Source organism: Bos indicus x Bos taurus, chromosome 1 (genome assembly GCF_003369695.1).
Source record: "Bos indicus x Bos taurus breed Angus x Brahman F1 hybrid chromosome 1, Bos_hybrid_MaternalHap_v2.0, whole genome shotgun sequence".
Classification (NCBI taxonomy): Eukaryota; Metazoa; Chordata; class Mammalia; order Artiodactyla; family Bovidae; genus Bos; species Bos indicus x Bos taurus.
This window is the reverse complement of record NC_040076.1, coordinates 139,348,889-139,368,322: the sequence shown is the minus strand read 5'-3', so window position 1 is coordinate 139,368,322 and position 19,434 is coordinate 139,348,889. Positions and strand designations below refer to the sequence as shown.

General features: G+C 44.3%; 1 protein-coding gene across 1 annotated transcript in view; it reads right to left on the bottom strand.

Moving 5' to 3' along the window:
* Nucleotides 1-19,434, bottom strand: part of PCP4 (Purkinje cell protein 4) — a 68,491-nt gene that overhangs the window by 16,672 nt on the left and 32,385 nt on the right. Inside the window, exon 2 of the mRNA XM_027546590.1 lies at nt 18,565-18,616. Within this exon, the coding sequence (XP_027402391.1) occupies nt 18,565-18,616 (52 nt within the window). The remainder of the gene's footprint in view (nt 1-18,564; nt 18,617-19,434) is intronic.

Genomic DNA, 19,434 nt, shown 5'->3' with positions numbered 1-19,434 from the left:
ATTAAATAGAGGCTGATGACAAGAAACTGATGAAGGAAACCAATTTAGATAGAATGTTAGCGGGGAAAAAAGGTCTAATGTCAGTCTGTTGGAGAACAGAAGTCCTCCCCAGAGCCGTAGCATCTGACCTTTCATTAAAGTCATTTCAAGCTGAACTGAGGACTGACACAGCAGGGACTTTTATTTTGCCAGCTGCAAATGGCCAGGGAGACCCAGCAGGCTGCTTACAGCCCAGATACCTAATTGGAAAGATTTGTTTTGTTTTGTTCACCTCTGAGATGTGTGAACAGGAAAAGACTGAACATTTTATCTGCAACTTGCTCATAATGTCTTCAGAGATCCTATGCTAGCCGTCCTGACACTAATCTGGCTCGTAATCTCAAAATTTGTTGCTGTTCACTCACTAACTCACGCCTGACTCTTTGCTACCCGATGAACTACAGCACACCAGGGTCCCTTGTCCTTTATTATCTCCTAAAGTTTGCTCAGATTTATGTCCATTGAGTCAGTGATGCTATCTAACCATCTCATCCTCTGCCACTTCCTACTCCTTTTACCTTCAATCTTTCCCAGCAAGAATTGGAATTTTTATTAAATGATGCCTTGCTGTCATTTAAGATGTCAAGGCCTGGATGGATAAAAAATGCAAGTGAGGGACTTCCCTGTTGGTCTAGTGGTTAAGACGTCCACCACAGGAGGCACAGGTTCGATCCCTGGTTGGGGAAGTAAGATCCCACATGCCATGTAACATGGCCAAAAGAAAAAGATATTTAAAAGAAGAATGAAAATGTGAATGAGACATTTTTCCAGAAGTAGCTGCAACTCAATATTCAGTTGCCATGGCACCAGAGAGGATACCGGCTGACAACCTCAGGTTCCATCATCCCAAATATGCAGGGCACCAGAAGGGAAAGGGTTACAAAGTTTCAAAAGAAAATCAGAATATTTTCTGACTGCAACAGCACGGTAACAATTTAATTTTAGGGGGTAAGGGGGGTGCTGACAGCAGCCTCTTTATGTGCACAGGTGTGCCCATTTCAACCTTAGGAGGCCACCCACCTGTCACCATGGACTAGTTGTCTACACCTGTCCTCGCCAGGAGGCCGGTCCCCTGCCAGGCAGCCTCACCATCAGCCTGAATGCACACCACAGAAACATCCAGGGAAATAACCCTCTCTTCCTGTTTGGCAGTCAGCAAGTTGGAAGTGCAGTTTGTCCAGATAAAAGGCCAAATTTTTCCGTTTTCATCCATTTTTTGGAAATAGTTACATTATCTGTTATCACAGGTTCACAGCTGGTGAGAATCTGACTCTGATTCTGTCCGTTGTACCTACTTTCCCCTCTACTGCCTCCACCAAGAAATAGCATCCTTTTCTCCTTTGAACTCAAAGGCAGCATTCCCTTGATGTGAGCAGAAAGTAAAATCAAGAGAAATCAAGCATTCTGCAGTGTTCTGGGAGAGAGAGAGGATCAGAGAGTGTCCAGATTAGAGGAAGAGTCTGAAGACACCGTTGTCCCGCAAAGAGGACACTGGAACCCCAAGAGTAAAATGATTCACCACGAGTGAACTGCCAGCAAATGGCCAAACCACAGGAAAGGGACCAGAAACTTTGGGGGTTCATCCTTCCCCCCACCCCTAGACGAAGAAGCTGAGACTCAGAAGGGGTTTTCTGGGAAGACCAGACAGGTGAGGAGGCCCAGAGGCCCTGCAGTAAGAGGAATGGCTAAAATGTAAAGAACCTTCAAAGCAATCAACTAAGATGGAAAAGGGCTTCCCTTGTGGCTCAGATGATAAAGAATCTGCCTGCAATGCGGAAGACTCACCTTCGATCCCTGGGTGGGGAAGATCCCCTGGAGAAGGGAATGGTGTACCCACTCCAGTATTCTTGCCTGAAGAATCCTATGGACAGAGAAGCCTGGGAGGCTACAATCCATGGGGTTGCAAAGAGTCAGACATGGCAAAGCTCTCCAGAGGAGGCAGTGAGGTGTCAGCACTTCCAAGGGCAGATCCAGTGAAAATTGGATGCTAAACATTTCTCTATTGCTTTCAGAATTCCTAGGAAACAATTATCAAGTGTGACTACCTGCAAGGAACATCTAGGGCGCTTTTCATGGCCAGTAAATGTATTATCATCTACAGTAGGCATCTTCATGAGCTGTTTCTGATGACCCAGCCCATTTTTAAAACTCACCATAAAAACAAGGTCTTTATGGACTGGTGGGAAATGGAATTTTGGTGAGCGCACATCAATTCAAGCTGTCAAAATGTTAATGTTTGCCTTGAAACTCTAAAACCCTGAAGCCTAAGAAAGGTTGGATGCAAGAAGCCTCGTCTCACTGCGATGAACACAATTAGCAATCACTGTGCTGTGGGAAGTGGGTCCTGCGTGTAGGATGCTTGGCTCCGAGCTGATTGTGATCCGGTGAGTCCAAAGGGAGAATGACTTCCCTCGCATCAGCACCAAAGCCATGAAAGCATCTCTCTGACATCTGAGGAGACTCTGCTCTCTAAATGAATGCCAGAGTGCAGTTCAATTTTCAATTATCTTCAGGGTCTGGGATGAGGGGAGAGTAGAGAGAGGAAACGGTGCTTTGGAGATATTGAAGAAGCCAAGCACAAAAATAGCAGCAAGCTTTCATTTCACATAATCACAAATTACTGGAAGGAGTGTTCCCATAAACACTATGACTGAGCCCATCTCGTCCATTGTCTGTCCATTTCCCATCCTTCCCCTGCCCACCCCCCAACTGTCTGGCTCTATGGAATCAATACATATTTCAGCTGATTGTTGGTTGACTCAATTTCAGATCCCAACAGGCAAAAGGAACATGGCAGCTAGGACAGCACAGCTGTGGCAAAAGAACACCAGAGGATTGACAAGAAGCATCTACTCTTCAGTTCACTTTTTGAGAGAAAGGGGTAGTCTTCAAGAAAAACATAATTTTTCCATGTCTTATTGAATTAAATCTAGTAATCTGCAAGTAATTAGGCTTCTCACTCATAGGTAGCAAATCCTGTGAAGGATAATAGTAAATACTCTGTCACTTTAACGCTGGAAAAAGCCAAGTCTGTAAATGAAAGTGAAAGTGATAATGCTCAGTCGTGTCCAACTCTTTGCGACCCCGTGGACTATATCCCACCAACTTCCTCTGTCCATGGGATTTTCCAGGCAAGAATACTGGAGTGGGTTGTCATTTCCTCCTCCAGGGGATCTTCCCGACCCAGGGATAGAGCCCAAATCTCCTGCCCTGCAGGCAGATTCTTTACCATCTGAGCCACCAGGGAAGCCCAGTCTATAAATAATTGCCCTTTAAATTCAATGATCGCATAGCATGGGTTAATCTTCTTCCCTCTTGAACTTTCAAAGCCTGGCTTATATTAAGGGCCTCAAATTCTCTTCTTTTTGGGGACTATCTTCACTGTGGTCCCCAAAGAACAGTCCCCCTGGTTGTGTGAAGAAGCAGAGAGATGAAGATTTCGATTCCTGGTTTGTATGTCATCAAAGGAAAGAAATGGTCATTTCTCATAGTTTTTAAGCAGCTAATCTCAGAGTCACAAGTCCAAAGTTGAATTCAAAGCTCTGGGGCCCAGGAATCCAAGAGCAGATCTGCTCCTTGACATCTCCCCAAGACAGGGACAGCAAAAGTTAGCATCTTTACCCTGTATCACTGGCTGGGAGAGCACAGGACAGTACATCCCAGATCAAGAGCCCTGGCCCCAGGCCAGATGGCAGCTTGTCCACACCTCCCGGGGGGACACCTGGAGTCCTGGCGGCCCTCCATCTCCCAACTTTCTGGGCCAAGGTGGCTGGGTGAGTTATCCAGAGACACAGTGGACTCCATACATAGAAAGCAGCATTTCTAGAAACCCGTGTGGCTTTCAGGACCAGCTCATTGAAGGGCGCCTGCCCTGCCCTGTCCATGTTTGGACCCTGGTGGCCCCAAATCCTAGGAGGCAGAAGCTGCCACCCTCTCTCCTTTCTGTTCCAACAGTCTAGACTTCTGGGGGCAACCGACCTGCTTTGCCTCCACCCCCGTTTCCGGCTGGCCTGCATCCACCAGGGTTTCCCTTCAGATGGGGTTGAGATGCTCACAGCCGGTGTCCACGCTCACTGCCGCCCTGGCCACATCCCCAGTTAAGTATCCACATCTCTGGCCACCTCCTGAATGACATCCAAGTTGGGCTGGGAGCCTAAAACTGACTTCACGAACACGCATTAACCTTTACAGGGAGAGCCTAATTGCTCCAAGAATGTCAAATATGTCGTCCTTCCTGAAAGGGGCTTCCCTTGTGACTCGGCTGGCAATCAATCTGCCTGAGATATAGGAGACTTGGGTTCAATCCCTGGGTCGAGAAGATCCCGTGGAGAAGGGAAAGGCTACCCACTCCATTGTCCATGGGGTCACAAAGAGTCAGACTGAGCGACTTTCACTTTTCCCAAAAGGTCTGACAGTTTTCCTTTTTTAAAAAATATGAAACCAACCAATGACACAGCAGTTAAAATAAAAGGATGATACACTGATTTTCTTTACTTTTTTTTTTCTTCTGAAACCAATGCAGTATCAGAGTTCAAAAATCACACCTTCACCATCTTTGTAAAGCTGCCATCACTTACAGTCTAACAGTTGACATTTTTAATTAGGGAGGCTGAGAGGAACACTCAGGACCTGGCCAAGAGCCCAGGGGGAGACATGAAGGGGTAAAAAGCAAGACAGTCCTCCCCTCTCGCCCCTCCTGACTCACCACCACCCTTTCCCTCAACATCGTGCTGTGGCTTTAGTGGATTCAGCCCATAGGTGGTACCAGAGGTGATCAGAAGACAGAAGAAACAAGATCTGGGTATTTATTTGCCTCTTTCTCTGCTCAGGTAAAACACAGACTGTTCAGTTCAATTTGAATTTCAGATAAACAACAAGAAAAAGTTTAGTATAACTATGCCCCCAGATATTTCATGGAATATACTTACACTTTTTTTTTTTTTGGCTTATCTGACATTGAAATTTAACTGGGCATTCTGAATTTTTGTCTGTTGAAATGTGGCAACCATAAAAATCTGTAAAACAGCCTGAGGCTGGGGCTTCTCTGGTGGTCCAGTGGCTAAGACTTCGTGCTCCCAGTGCAGGGGGCCCAGGTTTGATCCCTGGTTGGGGAACTTGATCCCACATGCTGCAACTAAAGATCCCACATGTCAAAACTAAGACCCGGTACAGCCAAATAAATAAATAAATAGCCTGAAGCATAGCTGTGCCCTTCAACAGAAGACCACAGACCTTGTCAGGCGCTCCCCACATAGCACCCTCTCCAGTTTCTGGTGCTTCCCTGAGGGTTCTGCTATTCCCAGTGTGAGATGCTGCATTGTTCTTTGTGGGTTTCCCTAAACTACATGAACGTGGAAGTCGCTCAGTCAGGTCCAACTCTCTTGGACCCCATGGACTACACAGCCCATGGAATTCTCCAGGCCAGAATACTGGAGTGGGTAACCTTTCCCTTTTCCAGGGGATCTTCCCACCCCAGGGGTCAAACCCAGATCTCCCACATTGCAGGTGCATTATTTACCAGCTGAGCCACAAGGGAAGCCCAGGAATACTGGAGTGAGTAGCCTATCCCTTTTCCAGTGGATCTTCCTGACCCAGGAATCAAACTGGGGTCTCTGGCATTTGCAGTCACCTTTGCAAACGGTCTTTTGGAGTTGACCTTCTTCAAATTACTCCTGTAGAAGTTGTCCTCTGGTTCCCCTCAGAATCATGACTAATACATTCATCACTAAGGACATCCCGCTTCACTTTCCCAGCATCGCTTTTTTCAAGTTCCCCATCCCCAGCTCTGAGTACCAGATGTAGCATATAGTGAGTGTGTGCATGATAAGTTGCTTCAGTCATGTCCGACTCTTTGCAACTCCAAGGACTATAGCCTGCCAGGCTTCTCTGTCCATGGGATTTTCCCAGACAAGAATACTGGAGTGGGTTGCCATGCCCTCCTCCAGGGGATCCTCCCATCCCAGGTGTAGCACATACTAGGTGCTCAGCAAATATTTCCTGAATGAATGGATGAACGAATGAGCACAACCAGGCTAGGGTCCAGAGTGCTTTGCAGCATCCCACTTCTGTAGTTAAGGACCCAAAAGTCTGCATCCTGATGTGATCCTACTCTAGCCAGCAAAGAATAGAAAGTGATCCAGGATGTTCTTCAAGAATGGTGGACTGGGAGAAGGAGACGGAACCGAGGGGTTAGCAAAGAGGAGCAAGATAACCTGTGTCCCAGATAACTATTCCTGCAGAACCGATCACCCTGAATTAGCAGCTTCAGCCCAAGAACTGAGTGTTCTCTACCCCCAGTGCTGTAGGTTAGCAGGCTTGGCTGAGCTTCTTGTCTCTCGGATGGAGCCTCCCACAAGACTGCAGCCGGATGGTCCCAGGGCTGAGGTCACCCAAGAACCTTCACCCACATTCTTGCCATCTGGGAGGGGAGAGCCGGCAGAGTCTGACTGGGTGGGCACCTATCCAGGCTGCTGCCCATGGACTAGCTGGACTTCCTTACAGCATGGCAGTTTAAGGTAGTGGCTCTTCTTTTTTAATTTATTTTTTAAATTTTTATTGGAGCATAGTTCTTTTATAACATTGTATTAGTTTCTTGTTGCTGTTGGTCAGTGACTCAGTCATGTCTGACACTTTGTGACCCCATGGACTGCAGCACGCCAGGCTTCCCTGTCCATCAGCAACTCCTGGAACTGGCTCAAACTCATATCCATTGAGTCAGTGATGCCATCCAACCATCTCATTCTCTGCTGCCCCCTTCTCTGCCTACCCTCAATCTTTCCCAGCATCAGGGTCTTTTCCAATGACTCAGTTCTTCTCATCAGGTGGCCAAAGTATTGGAGCTTCAGCTTCAGTATCAGTCCTCCAATGAATATTCAGGTTTGATTTCCTTTAGAATGGACTGGTTTGATTTCCTTGCAGTCCAAGGGACTCTCAAGAGTCTTCTCCAGTACCACAGTTCAAAAGCATCCATTCTTTGGCTCTCAACCTTCCTTACGGTTCAACTCTCACATCAGTACATGACTACTGGAAAAACCATAGCTTCGACTATACAGACCTTTGTCGGCAAAGTGATGTTTCTGCCGTTCAGACAAACGAGTCAGCTATACATGTACATTCATCCCTTCTTTTTTGGATTTCCTTCCTATCTACTGGAACCTCTTAAGTGGTAACTGGCTTCTCCCACAGCAAACATTCCCAGAGGGAAAAAGCAGAGGCTTCCAGTTTCCTAAGGTCCAAACCAGGAAACTCATAGGCCCCCTTCTGCTGCATGCTGTTGGCCTGAGGAGCCTCAGCTGCCCTGAAGCAAGAGGAGGGACTTAGAACTCTCCCTCCACAGGCCAGAGAGTCTGCAGCAATCTTTCATCCTCTTCAAGTCTGACCCCAAACCAGGAATCACACAAAGTCATAACCAACACACAAAGTGATCCAGGAATATGTGTCAAGGCCATTAACAAGTAAAGAAAACTTTAAAGAGAGGGAGGTTTTACCCCTTGACTTGGAAAAGTTCTTAGATGTAAATTTTCATACTTAAAAAGTTCATAATGATCTATATTCTTGCTTAAACCAGGGTAGCAGTTTAGAATGTGCTGGGGGTGGGGATGGGAGTGGAAATGTATTGATATTGTGAAATGAATAATACATAATGAATTGACTTTCTTGGGAGGTTGTGCACTGCATGGCACATGGGATCTTAGTTCCCTGACTCATGAGCCCTGCAGTGGAAGTGCAGAATCTTAACCACTGGACTGTCAGGGAACTTAATATTGAATTGTTTTTAAATAGGAGTTTGTATGTGGTACCATTCAGACCAGCTTCATGGCAGGCAAAATGTGCAGGGACCCTAGGGAAGTGACCAGTCTTGACTGAATGATCTGCTTAATAATTTTTAACAAGGAGTCCAGGTTTTCTTTCTTTCTTTTTTGGCTGTGCTGGGTCTTCGTTGCTACACGTGGGCTTTCTCTAGTTGCGATGCAACTAGAGAGGCCTTATTGTGAGAGCTTCTCTTGTTGCAGAGCACAGGCTCTAGGCACACAAACTTCAGTAGTTCTGGCTCCAGGGCTCTAGAGCACAGGCTTAGTAGGTGAGGCTCATGGGCTTAGTTGCTTTGAAGCATATGGAACCTTCCTGAACCAGGGACCAAACCCATGCCCCTGCATTGGCAGTCGAATTCCTATCCACTGCAACACCAGGCAAATCCAAGGAGCCCAGTTCCTCAATTTTTCCCTGGACCCTACAACTGATACAGCTGGCCCTGTCCTTGGTCCTTGGTAGAGAGCAAGTGAGGTCAGGAGGCAGCAACTGAAGAAGAGCGAAGGCTGAGCTTGTAGGGCCTTGTCTTCCAGAGCCTGGGCTGGGTGACATCATGCCAACCTTGAGACAAACTCAGCTGTGTGGTGACCCACCACCTTTGCTCCCCTGTCTGTCTCTGAAGTGGAAGGTACCTGCCCTCAATGAGGCAAAACCACACTGATGCAGCCTGTTTGCTAGATGAGGTTTTAGCACAGGGCCAACAAAATCCACTATCACATTCTGAAGTCACTCTTAAAAACAGGATTCCAGATAAAGAAGATATGAGACACACACACACACACAGAGGAATACTACTCAGCCATATAAAGGAGTGAAATTTTGCCATTTGCACCAACATGGATGGACTGGGAGGGCTTCCCAGGTGATGCGGTGGTAAAGGGTCTACCCACCAATGCAGGAGACGCAGGAGATGCAGGTTCAAACCCTGGGTAGGGAAGATCCTCCGGAGAAGGAAATGGCAACTCACTCCAGTATTCTTGACTGGAAAATTCCATGGACAAAGGGGTCTCGTGGGCTACAGTCCATGAGGTTGCAAAGAGTCAGACATGACTGAGCATGCACTCATACACGTACAGATGGACATAGAAGGCATTATGATAAGTGAAGTTAAGTCAGAAAGAGAAACACAAATACTGTATAATATCTCTTATATGTAGAATCTAAAAAATACAACAAACTAGTATGTGTGGCAAAAAAGAAGCAGACTCACAAATATAGAGAACAGACTAGTGGTTACTGGTGGGGCAAGGGAAGGGGGAGGGGCAACATGGGCTGGGGGATGAGCGGGTACAAACTATTAGGTATAAATAAGCTACGGAATATACTTTACAGCACAGGGAATACAGGCAATATTTTATAATAACTATAAATGGAGTATAACCTTTAAAATGTGAATTGCTATTTTGTACACCTGTAACTTACATAACATTATACATTAGTTTTACTTCAATTAAAAAAATTTAAAGAGGATTCAGAGCTAATTTGTTCTCAGCTTGTCAGAGTGAATAAAAAGTGGTCACTTCCTGAGTATGAGGGACCCACTTAGGAAAGAATAAAAACTGTACTTGGAGTGAAATAGCACCGTTTCCTGGCTGAATTGTGTAAATTGAGCCAAATCTTGGCAGTTAATTATTATTGATTGGAAATGCTAACTCATTACTGATTAAGAATGTTGGAAGAAACCAATTGTGTGGATTTTACAGAAACTCACAACAACCCTCTGGGGCTCTCCCCAAAGCCACGTTCTAGGATCGTTGATGAGAGCTTTCAGGTGAGACCAGGGAGAGGTCTGCCTGCAGGTCTGGGTGAGTCTGTGGTTGCTCTGAGGATGCCTGCAGACCGTCACAGGCACAGGAGACCTCCTTGTTCTGCACAGCTTGGACAGGAGAGCAGGTCCCACCTAAGAGGAAGTCCAGTGCCTGAAGACAACGCAGCCCACTCTCTTGCCTAAACACACTGACTCCCAAGAAGGAACATGAGCTGTGAGCTTCTCTAACTCCTTTGTAATCACAGATGCACCCCTCTGATAGGAACCCTACAAATTTCAACATCTTATCATGGAGCTCAGGCTGCAGTTGTAGTGGATTCTCTTCTGAAAAGCTGTTTGTTGTGCGAATTAATTTCATACATAAAATTATGAATGTATCACCTGCTGCTTAAAAAAGCAAAACATATTCAAGTACCTGAGAAGTATTAGGTCCATACAAATAATTGATAAGCAGAATAAGAAACATTCTTGTCTCCTGATGAGGGCAAACGATAGACAGATCATCACTCTCCTGGTACAAGCTCATAATTCATAGGCTTCAAAAGATCTTCAGTGGGAATTCTTTCAGCATAATTTATAAATTCATTTTTTTCACTAAAACACATGGGCCTTCTCTGTACAACACAAAAACTCTATCTTCAGTTGGTCTAAAGCTATCTAAAATTTAATCTCAAAAAAAAAAAAAAAAGAAAGGAAGCAAGGAGAGAAGGAGGAAGGAAATACAGATAAGCCCACAAATTAGAATATTGCTTCAGTGTTTTACTTTTGAAAATTAACAGGCGGTCCCTATAATAGTCTATGACCACACACATGCCAGAAGCTAGTTAACTAAATTGATGAGATGATACTGCTGTTGAGACCATGGTTTCCAGCTTGGCCAAGATGTAAGTCTATTAACCTCCTTCAGTGCTATGGACTCAGACCACAGCCCAACCTAGTTGCCCATTTACACCCCAGATCCCTGGTCAAGAGAGAACCCAGGACAGCGTGAACATGGGGACAAGCTGGTGTGTTTGGACCGCAAGCTAGATGACCTGCCATCTTTCCTGTGATTTATGCAACCTTGGGGCCTATCTCCTGACTCCCCAAGGAACTTGGGCTGACATAGCCTCCCTAACTCCCCTCCCAAGTCTGCCACTGAATCGGTTGTGCGTGAGAGCATTTTAGGCTATGCAAACACCCACAGACATAGAGAACTTGAACCAGGAGCAGGTAAAAAGTGCCACATCTATTAACAATGCTTCAAGCACGTTTACTCCAAAGACAGTGGATTAGAAGCACCGTGTTTATCCACGGTATTTACTAGCACACTGAAGTTATTATAAGGCTCAAACTGAAGCGGGGGTGTGGAGGATATCAATCAATCAGTCACTCAGTTGAGATTGGCAGTAATAAATTCCCTGTCAGCCCTAATCCCTAAAATAACCTTTGCAAAGAATCAATTCACTTGTTGAACAGTATTACCCATTGACCATGTCTGTGTGGATACCCTGATGGTTTAAAGGCCTGGCCTTCTGAGCAATTCCTATTTCATTCTTTCCCCATCTAGATCAATATCAGAAGCAACCTTGTGTATCCATCCATAGCTTCTTCTGGAATAGAGAAGCTTCAGAGCATTCCAAGCTATAACACAAAGGGCACGTCCTGTGGATAGTATTTGAGAGCCATGTTAGTACAATATTTCATCCATTCTTGTTTTGAAATTTTTTCTGGTTACTTCAAATATAGAAAAAGAAGGAGGAAAGGGCCAAGTAACCCCTGATGGAGACCAGAGTGATTTGATGTTTCACCCTGAGAGCTCTGTGGCGTTCAGAGCAGCACGCACGATGCATCCGTCCAGGTGAATTCAGGGCTTCCTGCAGGTTTTACTGCTCTAACAGGAAGCAGATTTAGAACTTTCTGTTCTGGGAATCGTTGCACACCTCAGTGATTGATTACTTAGAGACATGTTTTTCCCATAGCCAGATGCAGTTTAACCAGCACGTCTCTGAGACCCGTGGCAGCTCAGCATTCCAAGTTACCATTTTCCCTGTTTCAAAGGGCTTAGAGGCTCTGCACGCTGAGCTTCCACCTAAATTCATATTGAGATTCATGCAGAATTGACGTATTACATCCTCAGAGTAGAGGAGAACTGCATGGTGCCCTGGCTTCCAGACCCCCACTCACAGCAGCCTACTGAAGCATCCAAAACCCTCCACCCAGCCTCAGGCACCATCACGTCCCGTATTTGAAGCAGAACCAAGTCACATCTCTGCCATAGACAGTAACAAGGCATGATCCCTCCGTACCCTTTCTGGAAATTTCATTTTCTCCTCTTGCCTTCCAGCCCAACCTCCCCAGACCAAAGAATCAGACCAGCCCTGCAGCATCTCCTGCCAGAACTGACCTTCTCTCTTAAGCATGGTAGTGAGCATGCAGTCAGCTCCTTTTTGTACCCAGTTCCAAAGCTGTCTCTCCCTACTCCAGGCTGATCACCCATCCTGTGTACAAGACCTTGCCCCACACACTTCCACAAACCAAGGAAAGAGAGGAAATGTAGCCCAGGCAAAATCTGCCCATGTCGATTTGTGGTCCTGGAAAGGTCAACAAGATACCAAAAGAAAAAATGGGGTATCTGCTGGGTGCCCTGGAGCCAAGGGGGTGGGTGGGGGCAGCATGGAAGGTGTTTTGGGAATAAATATTTGAATTTTATTTCTTATTTGAAAAATCAGGCTCAAATTAATGCTGCTGTATCTGTCTCTATGTCTATGAATGCAGGGCCTTCTCAATCAGTTTCTCCACATACTTGATAGCAGAAAAATAAAATTGCAGTGTGTGTGTCTCTGTTCCCTCAAAATCAAAGGCAAGATAAACTTAAATGTGATTTTTAACTTTATTCAAAACAAGGAGAGGAGAGTACCCATCTTTGACCTTATTCGTTGTTAGTAACTATAATCTCATCAAAGCAAACTAAATCTTGGATGCTCCTAGTACAATCCCACACCTACTAGAAACTTCTCAAGCCATGACCTCTTTTCCAAAGAAGAAGCACCTATCCAAGTACGGTGCTGTATTTTTGCTCAGATACTCAAGAATCCACCTGCCGATGCAGGAAACTGAGTTCAATCCCAGGTTCAGGAAGATCCCCTGGAGAAGGAAATAGCAACCCACTCCAGTATTCTTGCCTGGAGAATCCCATGGACAGAGGAGCCTGGTGGGCTATAGTCCATGGTCTCACAAAGAGTCGGACATGACTGTGCACACACACAACACAACAACTCACATCTCAAAGAGATGACAACTGGGGTAAGCCCCACAGGTATTTCAGAAAAATATCTTCCTTCTGGGTATTTACCTACAGCCAGGACTGGGGGATTCTCTTATCAAACTCAGGTATGTCCCCATGCCTTTCACCTCCAAATGCAGACTTTTGGAAACAAATATATCACAGCTCAATAAGTCAAGAGAAATCCATTCCAGTTTTAGAAATTCAATCTAGCTTGGGTAAGCCTCCAAGCACTAAAAGTAAGCTCCATCAGAAGTTTATTACTCATAAATCTTTCCTTCAGATTGGAAGTCACCCAGCAGCCACTCTCATTCCAGTATTTTCCCACTTTTTTTCATCAATAAAGAAAGTTAACTCTTACAGTCTCCCTGAACAATGAACATCAAGATATAAATCAAGAGACACAGCCAAATTATTGTCTTACAAAATGAAACCTTTTGGTTGTGTCCAACCCTGAATATGCATTGGAAGGACGGATGCTGATCCTGAAGCCGAAGCTCTAATACCTTGGCCACCTGATGCAAACACTCAACTCACTGGAAAAGACCCTGACGCTGGGAAAGATTGAATGTAAAAGGAGAAGAGGGTGGCAGAGGATGAGATGGTTGAATGGCATCACCAACTCAATGAACATGATTTTGAGCCAACTCTGGGAGGTAGCAGAGGACAGGGAAGCCTGGTGTACCGCAGTTCATGGGGTCACAAAGAATCAGACACAACTGAGTGACTGAACAACAACAACAAACTGGTGACTAGTGGGGAATAATCTGATTCAGATGATTGTGTCATGTTTGAATTGAATGTAGCAGATGAATTGTAACCAGAGCTCTGAAGCGGTGTTTCACTGAAGTGGAGAATTATGTGGGCTTCCCTGGTGGCTCAGACAGTAAAGAATCTGCCTGCAATGCAGGAGACCCACGTTCGACCCCTGGGTCAGGAAGATCCCCTGGAGAAAGAAATGGCTACCCACTCCAGTATTTTTGCCTGGAAAATCCCATGGCCAATGGAGACAGGCAGGCTATAATCCATGGGGGTCACGAAGTGTCGGACATGTGTGTTAGTGAGCAACTAACACACGCACATAGAGAAGTCCTATGTGCAAACAAATGAAGTTCTCAGCCAAAACTACTCAATCACAAAGGCACTTTGTTCAGATAAAGAATAAAAATCTCTGAATTATCAAGATACTAATGAATTAATTTTTTTAATTAAAAAATAATACAACTCTAGTATTTCTGGGGGAAAAAAATGTCTTCACACTGCAGGTAAGATGAGGACCATCTGGGTTGTGTATCCAGAGGTTGGTGTACTGGAGAATAAGGACAAGTTCAAGGTTGTTCTGTATAGTATGGGGTCGATATATGTTAAATTTCACATCAATAAATACCACGGCAACAGCAACGACACAAAAATAAATCTTAGAAGAATCCAGATTCCTAGCCAATGACCCTTTTGAGATAATATTTAACAGTATTTCAGCAGAGCTCAAGAATTTAGATCCCACTGGAGTTTAATGTATCTGACTTGTGTCTTCTGTAATCCAGATTAGAATTTCAAGGCACCCTGAATTCACTCCCATAGTCTTCATTATGTCTGTGTTTGTGCTCAGTTGTTCAGTCATGTCCAGTTCTTTGCATCCCATGGACTGTAGCCCACCAGGATCCTCTGCCCATGGAATTTTCCAGGCAAGATTACTGGAGTGGGGTGCCATTTCCTGCTCCCAGAGACCTTTTCATTCCAGGGATCAAACTCACGTCCCTTATGTCTTCCACACTGGCAGGCAGATTCTTTACCATTAGCACCACCTGGGAAGCCCTTAGCCCTGTAGTCTTCATTAGCGGTGGTGGTTTAGTTGCTAAGTCATGTCCAAGTCTTGTGACACCGTGGACTGTGGCCTGCCAGGCTCCTCTGTCCAAGGGATTTCCCAGGCCAGAATCCAGGAGTGAGTTGCCATTTCCTTCTCCAGGGGATCTTCCCAACCTGAGGATCAAACCCATGTCTCCTTCATTGCAGGCAGTCTCCTGTATTGCAGGCAGATTCTTTATCAACTGAGCCACCAGGGAACCTCTTAAAGTCTTCATTGCCTTGTGCTAAATGGAGACCTCAAGTAAATGTATAATATTCAAATGTAGTCAACTAATGACATTTTGGGATGCTCATTTTACAATTAATTGACTACTATTCTGATCTCATAACATTTTGATAGTCTGTGCTTCATATTTCTACTCTCGTGGGTCCCTGTTTCTTCAAAACATGTAGACAGCTTCATTTGTATTAATAGGAAATATATATTAAGATAAAAGATCTCTTGAGATACCCATGATGACAGAATAAAGTGAACTGAATTTCAATGGGATGTAATATTAGGTTAAAACAGAAATTCCAAGATGATCTTCTCATATTGCATATTTAAGAATAAGGAATTAGGCAGCTTAGATTTTTAGGAAAATATTTAGACCACCTCTAGAAAACTTTATCCCAAATTTAATATTTTAATAAAAAAAAATTTTAATGAAATACCATGTATGTATATCACACATGAGCAGTTATATCTGAAATTAAGATAGAACATGTTAATAACAATTTGAATGTATACAGAGCCATGAGTCTTTAACTATCAAATAATCTTTAACCATCAAATAGTCTTTATCAAATGAATAGCTTCTAATATTTAGAATTATATAAAGAAACACTTTATTTGTAGCATCTTGAATTTTTCCTTTCTGTTTACTTTTAGACTTCCAGAAAAGACATATGCATTTTTCACTAGAGTGAATCAATTTTTATTGGAAATGAATTTCATGCTTTATAATACGAGAAAGCAGTGTCTTCTGTAACAGCTGATAACTCCCTCTGGCGCAAAACGCTGAGCACATAGACTTGCTTTGAAGGACCTGTGGATGCCAAGGAAAAGCCAGGCTGCAAAGCTGTTGAGCACAAGGGACCTAGTCCTGCCTTGACCTCCACTCTGCCAGACCCCAGACTTCAGGCTCCTCCCGCATGAGCCATGAGTTACCTAAAGCAGCAGTTCTCAAAGAGCAGACTGGTCACCCTGAGGGGACTTCCTTCCTTAAAGGGAGCCCACAAAATCAAAATTATTTTTATGGTACTAAGGTACTATATTATCTGATACTTTCAAATTATGGTGCTGGAGAAAACTCTTTAGAGTCCCTTGGACAGAAAGGAGATCAGACCAGTCAACCCTAAAGGAAAGCAACCCTGAATATTCATTGGAAGGACTGATGCTGAAGCTCCAATCCTTTGGCCACCTGATATGAACAGCTGACTTACTGGAAAAGACCCTGATGCTGGAAAGATTGAAGGTAAAATGAAAGGGCAGCAGAGGATGAGATGGTTAAATAGCATCACTGCCTCAATGAACATGAATTTGAGCAAACTCCAAGAGATAGTAGAGGACAGGGAAGGCTGGCCTGCTGCAGTCCATGGGGTCACAAAGATTCAGACATGACTGAGGGACTGAACAACAGCGACATGTGTGCATGCGAAGTCGCTCTGTTTGTGTCTGACTCTTTGCCACCCTGTGGACTGTAACCCGCCAGGCTTTTCTGTCCATAGGATTCTCCAGGCAGGAAACTGGAGAGGGTTGCCTTTTCCTTCTACAGGGGATCTTCCCAACCCAGGGATCGAACCCACATCTTGTGTCTCCAGCCCTGGCAGGCAGGTTCTTTACCACTAGTACCACCAGACAACAACAACAAGGTATTATTTGCTTTTTAAAATCTTGTCCTCTCATAAGTACACAGTGGAACTTTCTAGAGGCTACACAACACATATTACAACAGACTGAATGTAGAAGCAGCTGTCTTCTAGGCAGCCAGACATTACAGCTATGTGCAAAAATACAGAACTCTTCCACTGTCTTGCAAAAGTATTTTTTTCCATCTTGGAAAATATTATTACTTTTTATTTTTAAAATGTTATCTATGTTAACATAGGTTTGCCACTTTGTTTTTAATGAACAAACAAATAAACCCTTTAACAATTTCTCCATTTTAATTTCTAATATGAGAATCATCAGTAGATATAGCCAACAAATCAGAAGTTCTTTGGGGTCTTTGAGAATTTTTAAGAATGGAAAGAAGTTGTGAGAGCCAAAAGGTTGAGAACTGCTTCATGAGGGCATCTCTGAGAAGACTTTTGACCCTAAATCCCATGATACCAAGGTTGGCAGGTTCCATGGATGTTAACTCCATTGACAAGATGGACATGAATCTATGAACCCAAAAAGTCAAGATACTCCTGTGTCCGTCCTTCTCTGTTTGAGCAACTCTCAATTTGCTCCTCTCTGCTCTCTGAACTTCTTGCTAATAAACACACCAACCCGCACCCACACAGAGAAAATGGGAAAAGCCGTAGGCATCAGAAAAGGCTTGTGAAAGAGCGCATTTCTTCCCCCACCCTCCCTAAGTCCCCAGGTCTGATCAAGACATTCTTGGGTACCAGTCCCTCTTTTTATTAATACAATGAACTTTTCACCCCAGGGGTCACCACCACACAGTCCCTCTCCAGGGCAAAGGCCCACAACAGGTGAGTGAGTCAGCAGCCACAGATGAGTGACCCACCAAGAAATATTCTAGGACTTTAGACTTGCTCAGGCCCCATTCAGATTCAAAACGGAGGCTCCTAAGTGGTTTTCAGGGCCCTAAGTCTTTACAGCCGGGATCTGAGATTGACATTATCTACAACTGGATGAGCAGCATCAGCTTAAATTCCATCCAACAGGAAGCAAGGAGTAGTTTTCCATGAAAGTTGAGTTCATTTTGTAATAAACAAAAAGTTGGAACACCCAGGGTCAGGGAAGATCCCCTGGAGAAGGGAATGGCAACTCACTCCAGTATTCTTACCTGGAGAATCCCATGGATTCCTCCACCAGAGTCGCCTGGTGGGCTATAGTCCATGGGGTCACAAAGAGTCAGACACAACTGAGTGACTGAGCACACACACAGGAACACCCAGAACTCACCCTCACCAGGACCACAACCCCAACCCTGGGTGCTTACTGGGTTTTTATTCTCATGACCAGTCATCCTCCATTACAACCACTAAAGGTGGGGAGCTGGGCTTCTTTCCAGCTCTGTCGCCTTCAACGATAAAATTTAATGATCCTTCCTACAATTTAAGGCTGAGGTGGAGACTGGAATGGAAAATATAAATGCTCTGGTCTCTGCTATTACTTTTATCTTCTGTGAATCCGTGCAGTGACACTGATCCGGGACCTCCCCCAACCAGCACCCTGCTCTATGTACGAGGGAGAGTGAAGTGAGTTTTAAACCTCCTTTCCTGTGAAGTTGAGTGCTTCACAGTTTTCAAAGCACTTCTCTCATTTGATCTCATTTTATCCTCACAACAACTCGGGTGATTCTCACCACCCCTAATGAAGAAAGCAGAGAACTATATTTGCATCATAATTATCATGTTGCCCAGAATGGGTGTCCTCCTTTGGGAAAGAAACTGATCTTATCCACTGCATTTAGCTCAGTTTTTGTTTTTTTTTTTTAAACCAGATCATGGTGCCCACTTTGAATTGCTAAAATCCACTCTACACCAAAGTGCAGGCATAGATAGTGGCCAATTTGGCTGAAAGTTATGATCCACACCTGCTATGTGCCCAAAGCTACAGACAGGAAATAAGTAAGTAGTTAGACTATTCATGGGGTCTTACCATTTTCACCAGATGGCTTGTCTTTTCCATTGGTTGTCCCAGCTCCTTGTCGCTAAAGGCATTAAAAAAAAAAAGAAATTGTCATCAGTCACTTTCAGGGTTATTTTTGTCTCTTTCATTGTTTCCAATACTTTTTGCATCATATCAAGTTCTATGTCACTTTAGCTCAAGATGGTTGGGGCATGATGTTTGTGAGACCAAGAAAAGATCAGTCCAAGACAGTATGTTTTGAAATGTCACAGACTGCCTCCCTGGACCAGATCCACTGCTTTATGAATTCAGTTCATTAGTCACAAGGGATAGCAGACAGGAGACTATAGCATCAACAGAAACACGAGGGAAGCAGCAAAGAGTTTGCGCCAACTGCGACAAGATCAGGGCTATCACTTTTGTCATGATTACACAGCCACATTTTTATTCCAATCACTATGTTCAATGTCTCATCTTCAAATATATGGTAATCGATTTTAAAAAGTCCCATGACAATGACCAGAATCTCTTCTATCGTTAGATTACTCTTCTGTCCATGTTTATGCCTATCTTGTGTATTTTCGATTTACTAGGTTGACCAAAAGGAATGTTTTATGGTTAGTCTTGAATCTTTGGGCAAGATTCTCTGGATATGTGGCCTGGGGAGCTACGTGCAATGTATCGCATATGCAGGCATATAAGCATGTTTCCTCAAAGCTTATCCAGCGACTACTTTTAAATAACATGCTGTTCAGAATTGTTCTAGTCCATGCAGAGAGAAGTATTTTGTCAGTCCAGTTTTCTGATCATCATCAGAAAAGATGCTTTAAGTTGAGAAAAATAAAGTGATTGTAAAGTCTCTAGCTTTCAGGTGTTGAAAAAGAGACCAGGCAGGGAGCT